General features: G+C 40.9%; 1 protein-coding gene across 1 annotated transcript in view; it reads left to right on the top strand.

Moving 5' to 3' along the window:
• CSMD3 (CUB and Sushi multiple domains 3) overlaps positions 1-19,386 on the top strand; it is a 576,345-nt gene that overhangs the window by 253,051 nt on the left and 303,908 nt on the right. The window contains exon 28 of the mRNA XM_018567203.1: positions 5,871-5,987. Within this exon, the coding sequence (XP_018422705.1) occupies positions 5,871-5,987 (117 nt within the window). The remainder of the gene's footprint in view (positions 1-5,870; positions 5,988-19,386) is intronic.

The following is a 19,386-nucleotide window of genomic DNA, read 5'->3' as shown; positions in this document are numbered from 1 at the left end:
TTTATTACCTGCTAGCTAGAAAGTTCCTTCACAGGATGCAATTCGCAAAGAATGTAACTTAAAAAATGCTTGAGCCTCCACTGTAACCTCATACTGAAACCACAAAAATCATATCCCATGAGCCTGGAAAAATTCACAACATAAAGTGACCCTCACAACCTAGGGGGTTGTTGGCCTCGGGGATGACGGTGCTTTTTAATTTGGATTAACTGATTCAAGTTGAAAGGTTTACTGCTCTAATATGCAGCAGATAAACATATTTTTTTCATCATGGCAAACAGGAATACATGAACCGACACATTTTGGTCTGCTCACATTGCTTTATCAAAGAGTTTGAATTAGCTGTAGGGCTAGAACAGTGTTTGGCTTAGGCCATGGGTTTAGGTTACAATTAGTGTTATGGTACACATAGTAAAGCTCGCCATATGCCAGTAGAATTTTCACTTTAAAAAAAATCAGTTTTAGGAATGTTCATTTGATTTTATAATAGTTAATTGGGTTAAATCGATGATTGATTTTGATCGTAATGAAAACAAACTTGAAAGAACTTGAAAGAACAGGTTGAAAAATGTTTCTCAAATTAACAAAATTCTAACATAAAATCTGGTTTTCATTCCAAAATTGATGTTAAAATCAAATTCAATTTCCAATGGCATTCATCAAGTCTGCAATGGCATTTTTTAAGGTTATGATTGGACATTTCCTATGAAAGTTCATTTGAAAATCTACCTGTGTATGGTCAGCTTTACTGCCAGGGTTAACCTAAAGGCAGTTAGGCTTGTGTTCTAATTTTAAGCACTTGGTGCAAGCAGATGCTTTATTGACAAACAATTGCTTTTGATATTTGTAGAATTGCTTTAGTGTACTTGTGCTGGTTTTTAAAATATCTGTTGTAGCCACTGAAATACTAAAATTATGCTTATGGTCTATAGTCATGCATGTATGCCTACAGAATTACGTAGACACAGCATTTTATTTATGTAAATTGTTTTCCATAGGTCTATGGGATAATGGATGCCATTTACAAATTATATCTTTTTGCTGCCCTGCCTTACAATGCTGGTTTGCCAAAGCGAATTAAACTGATTTTTTCAATGCATCTAAGGATACATTTCACACTTTTTAAACCTGTTGATGCAAACAGATTTAATAACATTCATTTGTGAATATGTAGTAGCTTTAAGAGGCAGAATATATTAAATATAAAAGTTGTATAGCCAAGAGCAACATTTTCCTACATACAACTAATGTCATGTCTAGGATTACCACAGAGAAAAACCACTAGCTGTCATTGGGGTGTCTTTCTTTGAAATATTTGCCACTAACAGAGAGCAATAGGCTGCACAGCATAAATACATACATATAGGGTATACGACTTTCTGCCTATCTTTGTGAATGGCATTATTAACTTTTTCATGTAACAAAAGTGTTTAATTTAAAGTCCTTAAGGCCAGTGACTTTACTGTAAAATAAGAATGTCCAAAAAAAGTCACCCGCACACCCAAAGAGAGAACAGTGATGCACTTGTTATTGTATCAACTTACAGAGGGTGAGTGCATTTTGCTGGGCAAGGGCCTGTCATTTTGCCCCATGGGGAGGTTTGATACCTTTGGGTTTGAGGTTGAACTGTTTAAACAAGAACAGTCTCCTAAACTTAATAATAAGTAACTGTATTCCTTCTCGACAAGACATTATGTTCTTACCAGGACATGTACACATAGGCTGTATTCGAACATGACCAAATCTGAATTCACTGCTCTCAAATCTCTCAAATTGATAAGAATATTATAATCAAACCCACTAATAAAGGCGGAGCAGTGGATGTTATGGACTACTCACAATACCGAGCAGGCATGATTGAACTACTATCAGATCATTCAAGCTGCATTGCTGTTTCTAAGAACATTGTACACAATACCCTCAGGGATCTAATCTCTATGATTGAGATTGGCTCGGCCAAAAGATGGATTGACAAGAATGCTGTATTTGTCTATTGTATTACACATAGGTCATGCCCACTGGGTGGGAGGAGGCGGGTACGCTTTTGACATGATCTGGCTGTGATTTTTAAAACAAATTAACCAGTTTTGCATATGCCTTTAACATACATATTCCTCTACGCCCAGTGTACAACATCGACATGACTCTGCAGCATGAATAACATAAACACTATCTTTTCAACTATATGGACAATACTGGGCTAATGTACTATACTAATGTATTGTACTATAACAGCAGTACTGAAGTATGCTCTAATGCCTTGGTTCTCGACTGGTGGGCCGTGACCCAAAAGTGGGTCGTGACCCTGTGTTCAGTGGGTCGCTGCATGCCTTCCACTTTTTGAGGTGAAAGGCTCCTCAGCCTCCCCCTAGAGCAGCACGTTCAGTTCTCACAGCAGGCAGCTATTCAAAATATACCGGCCAGCGCTAAGTGTCAACTTGGGGGGTGGTGTGCTGGGGGTATGGCCATTAGGGAGCTCCATCTATACATGCATTACTTATAGCTCCCTCACATGTCCTGTAGAGGTTTGTTTTCTGTTGATAGAGCAAGCCAGTTTTGTGTGTCATACCCAGATTTCTCAACATCCACTGTCCGCCAGAAGGGTACATCAAGTGAAAAAAGATGTTGCAGGGATTTTTTCTAATGAGGCAAACATAAGAGTTTAAATTAAAGAAGCATACTCCTCAAAGTTTACAAAAAACAATGTCACTTTTGTTTTCTATCAGTAGCTCATTCTGTCCCCCTCTCCTATCAGTGACTTGGCAGTCTTCCGCCCTTCTAATCTTGAATGTAATCAAAGTGCAGGAGCACAAGACCAAGGGAGAGAGCAGAGTGCTTAAACCCAACTTGAGTAATGATATTGCTTCTCTTGTGAACTTTAAGAATGAATTGCTCCTTTATTGCAATGCATAGATACAGAGAGAGGTTTGCTTTCAAGCTTATGTGCTGCTTGTCAAGAATATTTCAATATTTGAATGGCCATTGCCTAGCCACAGGTCTACTTGAAGGTGACTGCCATTTAGGAAGGGTTTTAGTTTGTAGGATGTTTGTTCAGTAAATGCATATTTTAACAAGCAGTCTTTTAAACTATGTGTGCCCATCTTTAGTATGGCGTCTTAGATTGCATATACAGTATATGCATATTTATAGCCAAGCTCTTATTTATTTAATCAACACTACACTAAAAGTCATTTACAACACCTCCAGCTTTGTGACTTAATTTGCATAGAAATAAAATAATAAAGTAGATTTAACTGTGAAGAAAACAAAGCAGTAGTGAGAATATTGTCTGTTGGATGTAAACTTCTTGGAAACAGTCACAAAAGTAAAATCAGATTTACTGATACACTCCACAATACTCAATTGCTGCAAATGTTTCCCAAGAGGTAACTCGACATACGGAGATCTGAAGCCATAATTAACTTATCTCACTGCAGTACACTCCAAATGTGTCACTTAGAAAAGTAGCTCAGTTTTTTACACTAATATCTTTAAATGTTGAGTCTTTTGTTCCTAAGTCTAAATAACATTTATCATTACTGAGGTACAACTGAAAGGGTAGGCGTTCAGAATGGTTCTGCATAAATGGCATTGTGTCAATATACTTTAAGAGTTTGTTTTGCTGAACTATCCAATTTTCTGTTCAACCTCTTGATAATTAAAGTAGATATACACCGATCAGCCTTAATATTATGACCGCTGAGAGGTGAAGTAAATAACATTGATTATCTTGATACAATGGCATCTGGAAGTGAGTGGGATATATTAGGCAACAAATTAACATTTTGTCCCTATAGTTGATGTGGTGGAAGCAGAAAAAATGGGCAGCCATAAGGATTAAAGCGACCTTGACCAGGGCGAAATTGTAGTAGCTAGACGGCTGGGTCAGACAACTCCAAAGCTGTACCTCTTGTGGCATGTTCCTGGTCTGCAGTGGTTAGGACCTACCAAAAGTGGTCCAAGGAAGGAATATCGGTGAACTGGCAAGAGGTTCATGGGTGGCCAAGGCTCTTTGATGCACGTGGGAAGCAAAGGATGGCCCCTATAGTCCAATCCAATAGAAGAGCTACTGTAGCTCAAATTGCTGAAAAAGATAATGCTGGTTATGATAGAAAGGTGTCTGAACACACTGTGCATCACAGTTTGTTGCCTATCGGGCTGCATAGCTTCAGAACGCTCAGGGTGCCCATGTTGATCCATGGCCACTGTCAAAAGCACCTACAATGGGCACTTAAGCATCAGAAATGGACCACAGAGCAATGGAAGAAGGTGGCCTGATCTGATGAATCATATTTTCTTTTACCTCATGTGAATGTCCGGGTGTGTTTATGTCACTTATCTGCAGAAGAGATGGCACCAGGGTGCATTATGGAAAGAAGGCAAGCCAGCGGAGGCAGTGTGATGCTTTGGGCAATGTTTTTCTGGGAAACTTTGGGTCCTGCCAAGTGGCCTCTTTCATCAGGATAAAGAGCCCTGCCATACTGCAAACATGGATCAAGAATGGTTTGAGAAACCCAACAACAAGATTGAGGTGTTGACTTGGCCTCCAAATTCTCCAAATCTCAATCCAATTGACCATCTGTGGGATGTACTGGAAAAACAAGTTCAATCTATGAAGACCCCACCTCGCAACTCACAGGACTTAAAAGATCTACTACTGATGGCTTGGTGCATGTAGTCCATGCTTCCATAGGTCAGAGCTATTTACATGGCAAAAGGGGGACCAACTCAATATTAGGCAGGTGGTTATAATGTTATGGCTAATGGGTGTAAGCCCTATCTGAATGACATTTTGTCTAGAGCACTTTCTATCATAAACAATAGACACTTTTATAATAATAAAATACTGTACTGTTTTCACCTTTTTCATCCTTTGTTACAGCTCAGTGCTGTTGATCTCTTGTAGCCTCTTTGAAGCCACTTCCTGTCTACACACGTGCAGTTTAGGAATGGCTTCATGGGAAGTCTTACTCCACCTCATCACCCCATAGGGACATAGCCAATCGCATGGAGCTACTTTACATTTCAGTATTTGGTTAACCCCCACTTAGATGATGCTTCCCGCATTCAAGGCTCCCTTACACTAGGGGGCTCCAGGGGCCTTCACCAGAGAGAAAAAAAATGTCAATAAAATCCTGACATTAGTTTAAACTTTTTCGACTCAAAAAATATCTCAGAGGAAATCATAAAAGTGACTCTGTTGCTTCTCACAACAAATGTAATTATCTGCACCCTGCAGTGGAACAATTTGAATTTTTATCTTTCTGGCAGGCAGCGAGTCCGAACTCCTTTGTCTTCTAGCACTGCAGTCTCCTCCTCTAAAAAGTCTTTGTCAATTAATAATTTTGGGAGTGCCAAAGGCCCACATCTCCTCCACACACCATGGTTCCTCCTGCTGGCCCTTACATCGCTCCTGTATCATGATGAAAAGCTGCACTATATCACCTGTAGAAAGTTTTTTGGAAATGTTCAATCGATTCTTCACCCTTATGCTCTGTCATTAACATTCTGGGTACCTATTGTACCTACAGCAACAACAGCATGTGACAAAAAGGTGGACAGTATATACAGATTCATATATATATATATATAGCATATTTTCTTTTTCTTAACATTGTAACTGTTTTATGAAAAATGTGAAACTCTGCAATTATGGTTTATCTTTCAAACCAACTGCAGAGTCTGGTTATGTGGTCAGAAGCTCAATTTTTGCTTCAATTGTATTTGCCTTATCATACAACGCTGTGTATATCCTCCCTGAGACATTCAAATTGTACTTGCTGTATAAACTGTGTGTCTGGAAGTACATATATTGCCGTAGTGAAAACCTGCAAACTTGTATTCTAAAAAGAAAATTTATTATATTTCAGCTCCGTGTGGAAGTCGCTCTACTGGCTCAGAAGGCACTGTGTTATCACCAAACTATCCTAAAAACTACAGTATTGGACACAACTGTGTGTATTCTGTTGCTGTTCCCAAGGAGTTTGGTAAGTAACGTCAAAAATTATTTTATGCTATACTTGAACACAGCTATGAACGCTATCTGAAATACTTGGGTTGGTTATATTTGTAATTTGTTTAGATACAGTATCTATGTCCTTATGATGAATATGTGGACTGAGTAATTCTTAAAAATGCCTACAGAAACTATAACCTCGACTGAGTGCAAATGATAACTAGGCAATACTGTTGCTAGAGTTCATTGTTTTTTCTATTCACAAAAAATGATATGGAGTATATTATGTGTAGATTCATATTTTTACATGAGTTTGATGCTTACCAATACATTTTTGCAACCCACCTTGAAACTCTGGATACTGTTTTATTAAACTGTAAAACAGATGTAAGTGTTTGTTTTATCACCTTAAGTAAAGTAGAAATCCACTGTAGGTTCCTGAAGCTCTTTTCATAATGTCCATAATGTACTTACAGCATACTTGCATACTTAGATGTAAGCTTGGCTCCTAAAGCGATGCAAGGTCCGCATTCCTACTTGTTGCTCTATTTATAGCCGATGCCACCTTCTCTTAGTCTTCTTCAATGTCCAGCGTCTTTCTTCAGGCATTGAGTGGCCACTGAGGATGTAACTCCCGAGCCTGTATCTTTTATGCATGCATGCTAGGGTGACATTATACCAGCACTTGGTTCCATTATCAGCATCCTTCAGCTGCCAGAAATGGATCTGGCATGTACATTGGATTGAACACGTGTCACAGGCATTGTACAGGAAGATGACGTTTTATAGCACACAGGTGAAGCAGTTTTTTGGCAGAAGAGACTTATAATATATGTTCTATTACATTTTTTATTTTTAACTTTAGCTCTGATTAAAAGCTTTACTACAGTCCCTTTCCACTCTTCAAGCCTCTAGTTAATCAATGTTTTTTTATTAACAAAAGCTCTATATTCTTACCTGTAACCTCATACCATATTCTTCTGGTCTGTATCGTGGAAGAGTAATTCTTGCAGTGCACATATCGCTTTCCATTGGCTGTCAAAGGAATACATTAAAGCACCCTTACATGGGTCCTCTAGTCTTACAGTGGTTAAGTGTGACATCACAATACAAGGGGGGCAAAACATTACCAGTCAGTTGCACAGAGTAGTTTGTGATCACTAGTCTACATTAGGTGGCAGTGTGGATGGTCAAGTGACAGTGGACTTAGGTAAGTAAATGAGGGTCTTAGAGGCTTTTTGTTCCTGATAAAGTACTGAATGGCTAGAAGTGGCTTTGGTGGGAAACTGTTGCTGTTTTTTTCAGGGTTTTCTGCAGAGTTTAGCTTTAAGAACACATATGCTACTGGTTGTGTGGTAGATTAAACTGGACAAATCATTGATCAAGCCTGCTCAGAGGCCTACTACTGTTTACTTCCTGGGAGCATGGACAACCACTGGGGACACATCCCTTTTCTTCATCTCAATATACTCTCACAGAGCTGGGAGTGACCTTTGCAATTTCACAACATCAAATTCCACTGTACAGAAGAGGCTATGTGAAGCAGAGCTGATCAGACTGGTGCCCATGACAGCTAGTTAAAGTATTTATTATAATTCCTTGAGATGTGTAATTAGGCAATTGATTTTTTTGCTCATTGTTATAAATTAGCTTGATTATGTTTTGCAAGGAGCTTTCAGAATGTGCTTCAGATGCTCTCCAAGCCTTCCAGCTTGCTTGAACAGTGGGTGAAATTCACAGAGTCAGCCAAAAGATAAATCCACATATGACCAACATTAGTTACAGTATTACTAATTAGATCACTGATTAGTTAACCCAATACATCTCTTGTGCAGCTATTTAGTTTAGTGTTTGTGAGCTTTTTCTATAATTGGCATACTGAAAAATACTAATTAGCGTATCTCACCTGGTAGTGTAATTCAATGTTCCTCTTTAAGTTTAAGCATGGTAAGATGGTTTCTTTCCTGGGTGCCTGAATTTTTATCTTATTGGGAGAGGGACATTTAGGACTGCTTGACACCAGAAGAAGAACAGGTTCCTGTTTGGCAAATTATTTTAAACATGAAAACAAATAGGAAATAAAAAAATATTTAAAAAAAGACAAATAAATTAAAAAAACTAATCAATTGGGTGGAGCTAGCAGTGACAGCTAGCTCCGCCTAACTGTTTCCTATTGGCTGGCACCTGCTAGAGTCTTCTACCGGTACAGCAGCCCTTTGGTTCGACTGACGCGAAGGACTCTGGCGGCCGAAGAGAGTTGAAGGATCAGCTGAAGCTATGGCTGTATCCTTCGGCTCAATAGTGAATAACCCCCTGTGTAATAAAATAAAATTAGACACACCCTTTCTCTAACCCAGAATCATTCAATCACAATAGACTATATAATTTCATCATTTCCTTTAAGCTGAACTGTAGCCAAACAGCTGAATACACAATTGAAATACATATAGGTGGATGGTTTACCCCCGATAAAGGTTCTGTAAGACTGTTTAGACAGTTTTGTGATCCAGAAAACCCTGCCAGGCAGCACATAAATTTTGTTCAGAACTCTCCACAGACTAGCAAACTATGAGCAAAGCTTGCCCCAGAAGTTACTCACAGTTACACACAGTTGCTATTTTTGCACATCGCAAGCTTTGCTGAAATATTTATTATAGCACATAGGTACACATTATACTGCCACGGATCCTCTTCATTCTGACATGTTTTGCCCAATAATGGGCTAAGTCATAGATAGAGATAGAGAGAGATCTCTATAAATAAGCCCACTATAAACATGTCAGAGTGAAGAGGATCCACGCGAGACAATGTGTACCTGTGTGCTACAATACATTTTTCAGCGAAGCTTGCTGTGCATGACCAGACTTTTTTTTAATGTGAGTAACTGCTGTCTGTTCTAAGACACACCCCAGCCCCTGATTGGGTAATGAAGCAGAAGGAGCCCATTACCCTGCTTTGCCTTCCTGTAAACATGTTCGTTATTAAACTGACAGCACAGGGAAAGCAATAAAGCCCCTATTGACTTAGAGTGCTGCCCATTTCTCTTCCAGTATGTTTGGTGATGATATTTTTGATGATTCCATAATTTGATTTTAATTGTGTTATTTTATATTTGTCCGGAATTCAGCTTTAATGCTAAAATGCAGGAAGACACCGACATAATTGGGAAGATGTTACATGATTTCCTAAATGTTGTTTATTTGACAACTACCACCAGTTAACTAAACTAATGGAAGATCAATTTGAACTTCCAACTGTGCCTAAAACCTCCAATGTAGTGACTGGTGGAAAGTGACATTGTCCTGGATACAGTTGAAGCAGTATACATGTTTTTGTGGTAACTTGTTATTGCAATATCTAAAAAAAAAAAATCAGCATCATGGATTTGTGCATGTCAGTTTCATAAAGGTATCAAACAGGGAAGTAAGTTCTATGCACTATGAAATATGGTATCCCTGCAATGCAAACTTAAAAGGAATAGATGGATAATTGTGTAGATATGAAGTTGCACATTATGTACAGTTATTTGTAAAAGTTATATAGATCAAGCAAGATATGCCCTTATTGTAACTCTATATTCAAAAGTTTTTGCTGTCATTTTTTTTATCTCTGTGTCTGATGTGTCTATTGGACTGGATGTGAAAGGAAACCTTCTCAATGGAAAAAATAAATACAAAAATAACGTGATTTAACCATTTCCCACATTCAAAACTTAAAAAAGTTTTGGCTTTAGATAACCTTTAACCAGTCCTGGAACTTGGGAGTAGGAGATACATCCTTCAACAGAGTTTTTTTGGGGCCTATTCCCTGCTCCTATTCCACAGCAACAGCTCCCTGCCTGCTATTGCCTGCACATACCAGCTGTCGGTGAGCAGACACTTCACCAAAAAATTGGGTAACAACATTATTTTTACATAGAATTTACTATGTTTCATTCATGTACAGATCAAAGTGTCACTAAACTTAGGAGTTACATTTAAAAATGCATTCAAGACTTCCGTTTCCGGCGCCTGATGTAGCGGACGCAGAGTGCAGAGCTCCCGCACGGGCAGGGCAAAACCGCATATAAAACCTGAAATCAGCAGCCTTTTCTAGCCCATAAACACCGCAGACGATTGCCTGAGCCACGGAAACATGGATAAGTTCCTGGCGAAGCGGCGCAAAGGACCTCGCGGCAAAGGTACCCAGGTACGTAGTAGAAGGCTGCAGAGCCAGACCAAGATGGTCGCAACCCCCGACCCACGAGACATCAGTGCCTCATCGGATGACGAGTTGCCAGCAATGTCGAACCACAGCCTGATTGCGGCTGAAGTAGCCAAACTGCTGCGGCCAACCATCCAGGACGCCATGAGTAAGGCAGTCTCTAAGGGCATACAGTCCTTACGGCAGGACCTCTTGCATCAGGCCAAGAGAATTACAGAGGCGGAATCACACATAGTGTCCCTGGAGGAGGGAGCTGACTCGTCGGCCTCTCAGCTACATACTAACACCAAACAAGTACAATTCCTCCTGGATCGGGTCGAGGACCTCGAGAACCGTTCACGTCGCAATAACGTGCGGATCGTGGGCCTCCCCGAATCTTACCGCCCATCCACGCTGCCGAGTATCTGCGCCATAAACATCCCAGATCTCCTGGGTCTAGGCCCGGGGTGCAAGGTGGAACGTGCACATCGTCTGCTCACTCCTATTTCAGAACAAAACTAGATTCACTCTAGCCTATCCTGCAACACTTCGTTTTCAAGTGGAAGATGGATCCACTCTGGCTTACCAGGACCCGGAGGAGGCCTTCAAATTTGTGGAGCGGATACGACCTTTGGCGGGTCCTGGGATGACCGGCCGGTCTCCCCTACCTCAACAACCCACCACCACAGCTAAAAAAGGCCTCTGTGCGTCTGCCCATGACCCCCACGGATTCGCCATAACATCGGGTGGTGTCGCCCACGTGTTGTGCTCATTGAAAGGTTGGTCGCATTTTTGTGGGTTTTTTTCCCTCTATCTCGTTTATGGGGATGTCATGAGAGGGAATGCCCGACGTGACAACAGTGAGTTTTTCCACGCTCCGTATAACCTATGCCCCTACGGACTCCCTGGCCGCATTATCAGGAAGCAATGGTATAATACGGAGGTTACGAACTACTCCGGGACCTTATTTTCCAGAGCCCCATGTTTACTGGAACGAAGCCCTTCATACCCATCCAAATACTGCAAAGGGGGCCCAATTACCGAAATCCCTACTCCCGGGGTCTGGCTATCACGATGCAGATGGATGTCTTATGGGCCACTACACCTGAAATAAGCTGGGGTGTGAAGAGACACAGAGGGTCTTGCAAACCGTGTAACAAAGGTTGCTGAAGTTGGTATACTGTTCAATGTTCAAGGTTGTGCCCCTGGCATGGCGGCAGCCTATGTGCTCACTCTGCCGAGCTCTTAAGGAAAAAGGTGAAGTCACCAATATGTTTATTTCAATGTTATGTTTTATTTTTTGATTTTGTTTTTCTTTTATTACCTTTTGCTCATAGTTATGGGCATGTTGATCAAATAATAATGTTCGGCTCCAAACTAGTTGGGGCCCAGGTTGTCACACGACCAATGTCAGAAAATGTCCTTGCTATGTCATGCAATCTACATTCAAAGGTAAACTTTAAAGCCATATGTGTGCCAAAGCTCATAATACTAATGGGATCTAACAAAAGTGCTAGGATGCATTTGGTAGCGACTATAAGTCCAAAAGCGGTTATACCATCGGGTATGACTCTATTGCCTAGTTTCTCCCCTCACAAGATATGCAATCTAACATGAGAGTGGTTTCCTGGAATATTAATGGCTTACGCTCCCCGGCAAAACGTATGATGGTTCTTCGCCACCTCAAAAAAATGAAATCGGATATAGCGTTTTTGCAGGAAACGCACTTGCCCCTGAAGGATATCGAAAGACTGCGCAAGTTATGGGTGGGCGAGGTCATAAGTTCTCCAGCTGTGGGCAGGAGTAGCGATACTATTTAAAAAATCCCTCAACTACAAGGTAGAGCAAGTAGAAGCAGACCAAGAGGGCCTTAGATTGCTGGTCAAGATCAGGGTGAACGATAAACTTTATTCACTGTATAATATTTATTTTCCAAATTCCCCTACTGCCACTTATTTCCAGGACACCACCTCATGGATATTACAAGATGACAACCCACACAAGATCCAAGAGGGTGATTTCAACTCCGTCATGGTTCTTCAGGAAGACAGGTCAGTTAAATCAAAGCATGTTGCGGGTTCAGGTACTTTCCCCACCACCCAACTACAAGAATTGGTCACCACTGCTGACCTCATAGATACTTGGAGGGTGCGTCATCCTCTGGAACGGGAGTACACACACTTCTCATCTGTCCACAACTCCTTTGCCAGGTTGGATTACTTCCTGACAATGGCAAGTGTGGACGCGTTGATTGTAGACGCTGACCTTACTCCCATTGTCATAGCGGACCATGCTCCAATTATGATCCAGATTCAGCCTTCCCTCCCGACTGGCAACTCATTTATTTGGCGGTTTCCTTCGTATTTATATACAGACACTTCTTTCCAGTCAATGCTGGTGGAGGCTTGGCAGGAATATGAATCTTTTCTGGGAAACAGCCAAAGCGGTCCTGAGAGGGAGAATCATGTCATACGTGGCTGCTAAAAAGAGAAAGGCTAGGGCCCAGTTCCTTAGAGCAAGTACAACATTACGTCACGCCCAAATTAATTACTCCTTGAAAGATTCGACAGAACATAGAGACACATGGATGAAGGCAAAGTTGGACTTTGAGTGGTGGAGTAATCAGCAGCACCTATACTACCATTCCCACTCCAAACTAGCCTTTCACAAATTTGGCAACAAAACAGGCAAAATGCTGGCAACATTAGTTAGACACCGCACTACTAACTCGCACATCGCGGCCATGTTAACGGACAAGGTAGACTATACCTCCGAATCCAAACAAATTAACCAAATTTTCGCACGATTCTACAGCAAACTATATTCGGCCACTCCTGTGGACATGGCACAGGGAGAACGCTTTTTAGGGTCAATCTCCCTGCCGAAGGTAAGCAGCAAAGATTTAGCCCAGTTAAATGAAGACATTACCGTGGAGGAGATTCACAGAGTTATTGGTATCTCCTCCAACGGTAAATCTCCTGGCCCAGATGGCTATTTGAATGAATTCTACAAAATGATGAAGGAACAAATTACTCCTACCATTCTCAGGGTCTTCAATACCATGTGGCAGGGAGATTACCTAAAAACGGGATCAGAGGCACACATCAAACTATTACCCCCAAAAAATAAAGACCCCACTCTCGCAGGCTCTTACAGACCTATTTCCCTAATTAATGCGGACGCCAAGATGTTATCGAAAATTGTTGCTGATAGGTTGGCTAGGCTCTTGCCGCATTTAATTTCACCAGCTCAGGTAGGATTTATTAAAGGTCGCTCAGCGGTATCCAATATTCGCAAATTACTATCTGTATTGGAATATGCCAAGACTCATCCGACCTCCTCGCTAGCGCTCATATCCATAGATGCGGAAAAAGCTTTCAATAGCATCCAATTCCCCCGGCTGTATAGAGTACTGGATGAGATGGGGCTATCGGGCAGATTTAAATCCTTTTTAGCGGCGATGTATGACTCTCCCTCGGCTAGAATCTGTACTCCAGGTCACGTCTCTGAACACTTCCCATTGCTACGGGGTACCAGACAGGGGTGTCCACTGTCACCGTTGTTATTCAATCTGGCATTGGAACCGTTATCAATATTTTTTCAAGGAACCCCAGACATTTGTGGTGTCCCTTTTATAAAGAGCCAAGTAAAAATCATGCTGTTCGCGGATGATATGGTACTGTTCTCAAACAATCCTACCAGGGATCTTCCCTTCATACACACCACATTTACTAATTTTCAGACATTCTCGGGCCTAACCATCAATGCTTCAAAATCCAACGTCCTCCCCTTAACTTCCCCGGCGTCCAACTCACTAAGCTCCTCCGGCATATTCCACTTAGCTAAAGGGTCGATAGAGTACTTGGGTCTTCGCGTTGGCAGAACAACCTCCTCGTTATATACATTAAATTATCCCCCACTTTTTGACAAAATAAAACACGAATTGGCGGTATGGGGGAACCTTCCTCTATCGCTCTTTGGCAGAATACACCTGGTAAAAATGATATCCTTTGCCAGATTGCTTTACCCTATGCACACCCTGCCCTTTCTCCTGAAACATAAAGATGTCACATCCATCAACAAAGCATTTACAGCCTTGGCAGGGGAAAAGGGCAAGAATATCCCTTAAAAAACTATTTCTGCCAATGAGCGAGGGGGGAATGGCTTTCCCCAACCTTAGACTATATAACCTAAGCTGCCTCCTTAGGCACTCAGTGGACTGGATCAGCTCCACCTCCCACTACTCTAACTTCCAACTAGAATTGGAGATGGCCCATCCTTGGAGACTGTCCGCCTTGCTACATTGCCCGCTTTCCACCATTCCTTCCACCCTCCGAACAAATGTCATTATTAGAGATACAGTAGTGGCCTGGAGGGAGACACACAAGATTGCGAAACTTAACCCGTATTTCTCCAATCATCTACAAATCAGAGGTAATCCGGCATTCCCACAGGGAGTGGAATATGGAACCTTCGCCAAATGGGAGACAAAGGGGATCTCTACTTTTCACAATCTTATATCCAAATCCACAGGCAAAGTGTTGACGTTCTCGGAGTTAATGTCCACTTACCTGTTTACCGCACAAGATTATCTTCACTATTCTCAAGTGTCAGCACATATGATAAAACGCAACTATATCACTCCTCAGCCTCTATATAGCTCCCTTATTGATAGGATACTCTCAGGGTACTTAAAGGACGATTGTGCCATACAGGTTAGGTATCACTGCGAATGTGAAACTATTTTTGGGTCGCGACTTAATGACCAAGGACAAATGTGGGTCCTGAGGTTACACAGGTTGAGAACCACTGATTTAGACCATTGCCCCAAATGCCAGTTTCCAGCTCCATCCCTGTTTCATTGCCTGTGGGAATGTCCGATAATACGAAACTTCTGGTCAAATGTCGTTGATTTTGTTGCCCAAGTGGTAGACAAGAAGATACCATCGGATGTCTTATTGATTTTGTTCAATTATTGGGAAGAACCTGGGGGTTTCAGTAAATACACCAGACAATGGATCAGTATCGCACTCTTGGCAGCCAGGAGAATCATTATGAGGGAATGGCTTGCCACCAATCCACCAACCATTCAGGGCTTCACAAATGATCTCCTCAACCTACTGTACCTTGAAAAATTAGATGCGGAAACACAACTGGATAATGACAGGAAAACAACCTCCTTTTATGATAGGTGGATACCTTTTATTAAACTGGTCCTCTCGCCCACAGAGAGGGAACAATTTTTGGCCCCTTTTAAATTCACCCCCAGTGTACTTCTGGCCCAGATAGCGGGAAGTGAATAGGTACCTTTGTCGCAAGCCGGCCACGAGCTCCAACAGGGCAAGCACATAGATGCTCCTCAGGAACGCATGCAGTAGTAATCGGGTGCACTATACATTTGCTTGACAAATGACAGCAAGGACACAACGATCCTGTATTTGGTTTTAGGTATTATTTGTGTTATGATTATGCTTTATAAAGTTGTTAAAATACAGAACTAGAGAGGGTTAACACTAAAAGAGAAAGGATAAAATGGAATAGTATGCAATTATTCTGTACTGGTTAGGGTTCATGCATGTAATGTTCCTAATAAGTTATAAGAAACGACTGATCGGTTCTGTATGCATTTTTTTTTAATCTTTACTGTACAATGTAAAACAATAAAATTGTGTTGGAAAAAAAAAATGCATTCAAGTACCCTAACTATTAACAATACTGTACTTTATTTGTGCATAACTCAGCTGTAGAACCTCAGATCATTTCTGAATTGGTGGTGACACACACAGGAACCATGCAGAACAAAAGTAGCCACCCTCCAGAAGGAAGGACAGTGTCAGCACCAATTCAGAGATGATTTGAGGAACTACAACCAAGTAATGCACAAGTAAGATTCCTTTTTGTTAATAGTTAAGGTACTTGAATGCATTTTAAGATTTAATTCCCGAGTTTAGTGTCACTTTAAGTTAACTCTAATCAGCAGTAATGAACTTTTTCCTGCCCTTTTCTTCTTAGCTATTATTTCTCTGTTGATTTTTATATGAACCATACTTTAATTTTAATAACTATTTTTAAAATAGTAATTATCTTGATCGCTAATTTTGTTAATGTTGCATTAAAAAGTTAAAAAAAAAATGTTTATTAGTAAATAATTTATCTAGGCATTGTACCAGAAACATTATTTTAGTGTTATTTTAGACAATACCAAATATAGTTTTGTCTTGGCGCAGTGTGAAGCATAGAGGGCCCCAGTATGAAGGAAGGGTTCTTTTCCTCTTGACCGGACTCCCCCCCACTGTATAGAGGATTACCAATCCCATCAATAAATTATACAGCAATGCAGATTAAAACCACCAGCTATTGAGGACTAGAAATCCCAGCAATACATTATACAGCAATGCAGAATAATGCCATAAGCTAAAGAGGACTAGAAATCCCAGGACTACATTATATAGCAATGCAGAATACCATCAGCTATAGAGGACTAGAAATCCCAGCACTACATTATACAGCAATCCTCTACTTCCCAGTAATGAGGTACACTGCATATATAGGGGGTATATAATCTATAGGAGCCCCTCTCCCCCCAATAATGATGTACAGTGTGGCGTATATACACTGAGTGGCCAGATTCTTATGACCACCCCATCAGTACTTCGTTGGGCCACGAGATAACTCTACGAGATGACTTCGTTGGGCCGCCTCGTGACTCCACGAGATGTTGTCTTGTACCAGTCTTGCCACTCTCCATTCTGCCCTAACATTGACTAGTCGCTGACAGCCACAATTCGCACGTTCAGACCCAGATTTTCGGCTGACAGTCCAGTCTTTAAACACTTTAACAACAGCTGTTCTTGAACAGCAGAATTGGCTCCGAGCGCCAACAATCATCCCACTTTCAAAGGCTGTTAAATCACGTTGTTTACCCATATCTTCAGAAAAAATCACTTCTACTGTCATGGTAAACAACCTGCTTCCCTATTTATAATGGTCTGGCCCTCTAGCAACTTCAGCGTGAAATTATAGATAATGATAGCTAATTTGCCTACAAACGTCAGGTGGTCATAATAATCTGGCCACTCAGTGTATGGGGGTTATATAATCTATAGGGGCCCTTACCTGTAGAAAGTCTTCCTCCTGCAGCTCCTCACCCTCTTCCTCCTCAGTGACCTGGCAGATATAATAGTCCCCCATGGACCCCGAGGATCTTCCCCCAGAAAAGGACCCCATACAGCTTCATGTTCTATCAAAGAAGCAGTAGGGATGTCCACAGGGTGGTGCTGTGTTATGGGCACAGCACCACACTGGAGCCAGACACCAACTCCCTCCCCAGCAGCAGCCTATCTGCTTCCATTTCTCTGGGATGCCCATCTCTGCACTGTCTCTATGGCAACACGTCCTGTCTCCAGAAAGTGAGGTCCCCGCATCATGTCCCATCTCCAGGAAGTGACGTTCCTTGTTCCTGGAGGCACATTCCCTTCATTGGGGACCTACTTTCTCGGTGACGTCACCACCAAACAGAGACACCACAAAGTCCCCAGCAAGTGCTAGACATACAGCATAATTAAAGTGCCAGTATCAGATTTGGGTATCAGAGCATTTGCACAAGTATGAGTACTCATGCAAATGCTCAGCATTGGCACCGATACTGGTATTGATATCGGTGCATCACTAATTTAATTATTGTGAGAACAGTAGAGCCTTCTTAAGAAACAGAATGTATTTGCCTGCCTTGTGCCAACATATTCCAAAAATAAGAGTATTATTCCTCATTTCATAATAGTGTGAGGGGCTATGCAAATCATTCCTTTACACCTCAATGGGCAAATGTATATTCAGAACTGCTAGTGTATAGTACAGATTCAGACTAATATTGTAGATCCATTTAATACAAACTGCATACAGCTGTTTCAGGCTTGGTATTTATAAGTACAGTTCATGGAAACCATGGCTTTAATGGGGCAGGACTTGTAGACCAATGCTTTGGGATAACTGCACAACTTTCATGGGTATACATGCTCATTTGTAATCTTAACGTGACACTAAAACCATGTCCGTTATGGACTACAATCTCAATACAACTTAGTAAACTAAACATGAGATTGTAGTGCATCAATGGAGCGAGCTTGGAGTGGAAGCCAAACGGAAGGACAGTGTCATCACCAATTCAGAGATAATTTGAGGATCTACAGCTGAGCGATACACAAATAAGATAATTTTTTGCTCATAGTTAAGATTCTTGCATGTATTTTTAAGATTTAACACCTGAGTTCAGTGTTACTTTAAGTAATTACAAAGTTATTGCTGAATAAATAAGTCCATTGTATGAATGTATCAATTGCTCTGATTTATAAAGAGTATACAGCTATAGGAGTGTTTAAGGTAGGACTTATGCACCCTTGATCACTCTACCATTCTAACCAAAAGTGTAATATAACAAATTATTTAATTTGACATTCTCCTCACAAGCATTTGTTGTTGTTTACGTTTTGTCTGAAATGTCATGTTATAATTAATATAGCTTAACAATGAAGTTATTACAGGTTGCATAATTTTGTGAATCCTAAAGGTATACAGATGCTACTATGTATGCAAAAGACTAAAAAATGCAAAACAACACAGTTCATGTACACATTTATTTCCAACAAGGTTTAATTAGCAGACATAACATTGTCAACACAACGCCAAAGGCGTATTTTACAGGTGCCTTCCATATATTTCCATATTGTTTGGCACAGTGCATTGTTCATTACAATTTATAAAAATATGGGTGGGGGAAAGGTGGCCATGATTTAAAAGGACAGCATGGATAAATTCTGTCATCCACTAAATAGTTGCAAAGAGCCCGTTTTACATTGTTGGTCCTACAATATGAGGCTATGTTTTTACATTTGTGCTACCACTAGAATACAAAGCATTTATCATACAGATGTTACCAAAGCAAATGTCAAGATCCACCATCCGTTGAGACCCATTAGTAAGTTGGCAGAGTGTACAAAAGCTCAGTGTGCCAAATTGCCTTTTTTCATGTTGTTTTGATTTGATAGTTACATTAGCGCAGCCAACATTTGTATTTTTAGTATAGGCGGTTATCCTGCATATGGAGTATGCCATAACTGCTTGGGTGTCAAGATTATGTTTCTGCTTGCAAAGTGCCAAACATGAATAATGCACTGCGCTTACATGGCCTTAAAGTGGACTTAGCATCAGATATATTTTTTCATTTTCAATGCCTGCAGTGTGTAAGAAAA

Source organism: Nanorana parkeri, unplaced genomic scaffold, assembly GCF_000935625.1.
Source record: "Nanorana parkeri isolate BGI_ZX_2015 unplaced genomic scaffold, ASM93562v1 scaffold1019, whole genome shotgun sequence".
Classification (NCBI taxonomy): domain Eukaryota; kingdom Metazoa; phylum Chordata; class Amphibia; order Anura; family Dicroglossidae; genus Nanorana; species Nanorana parkeri.
Note: the sequence above shows the minus strand (reverse complement) of the source record. Positions and strands in the feature narration are given on the sequence as shown.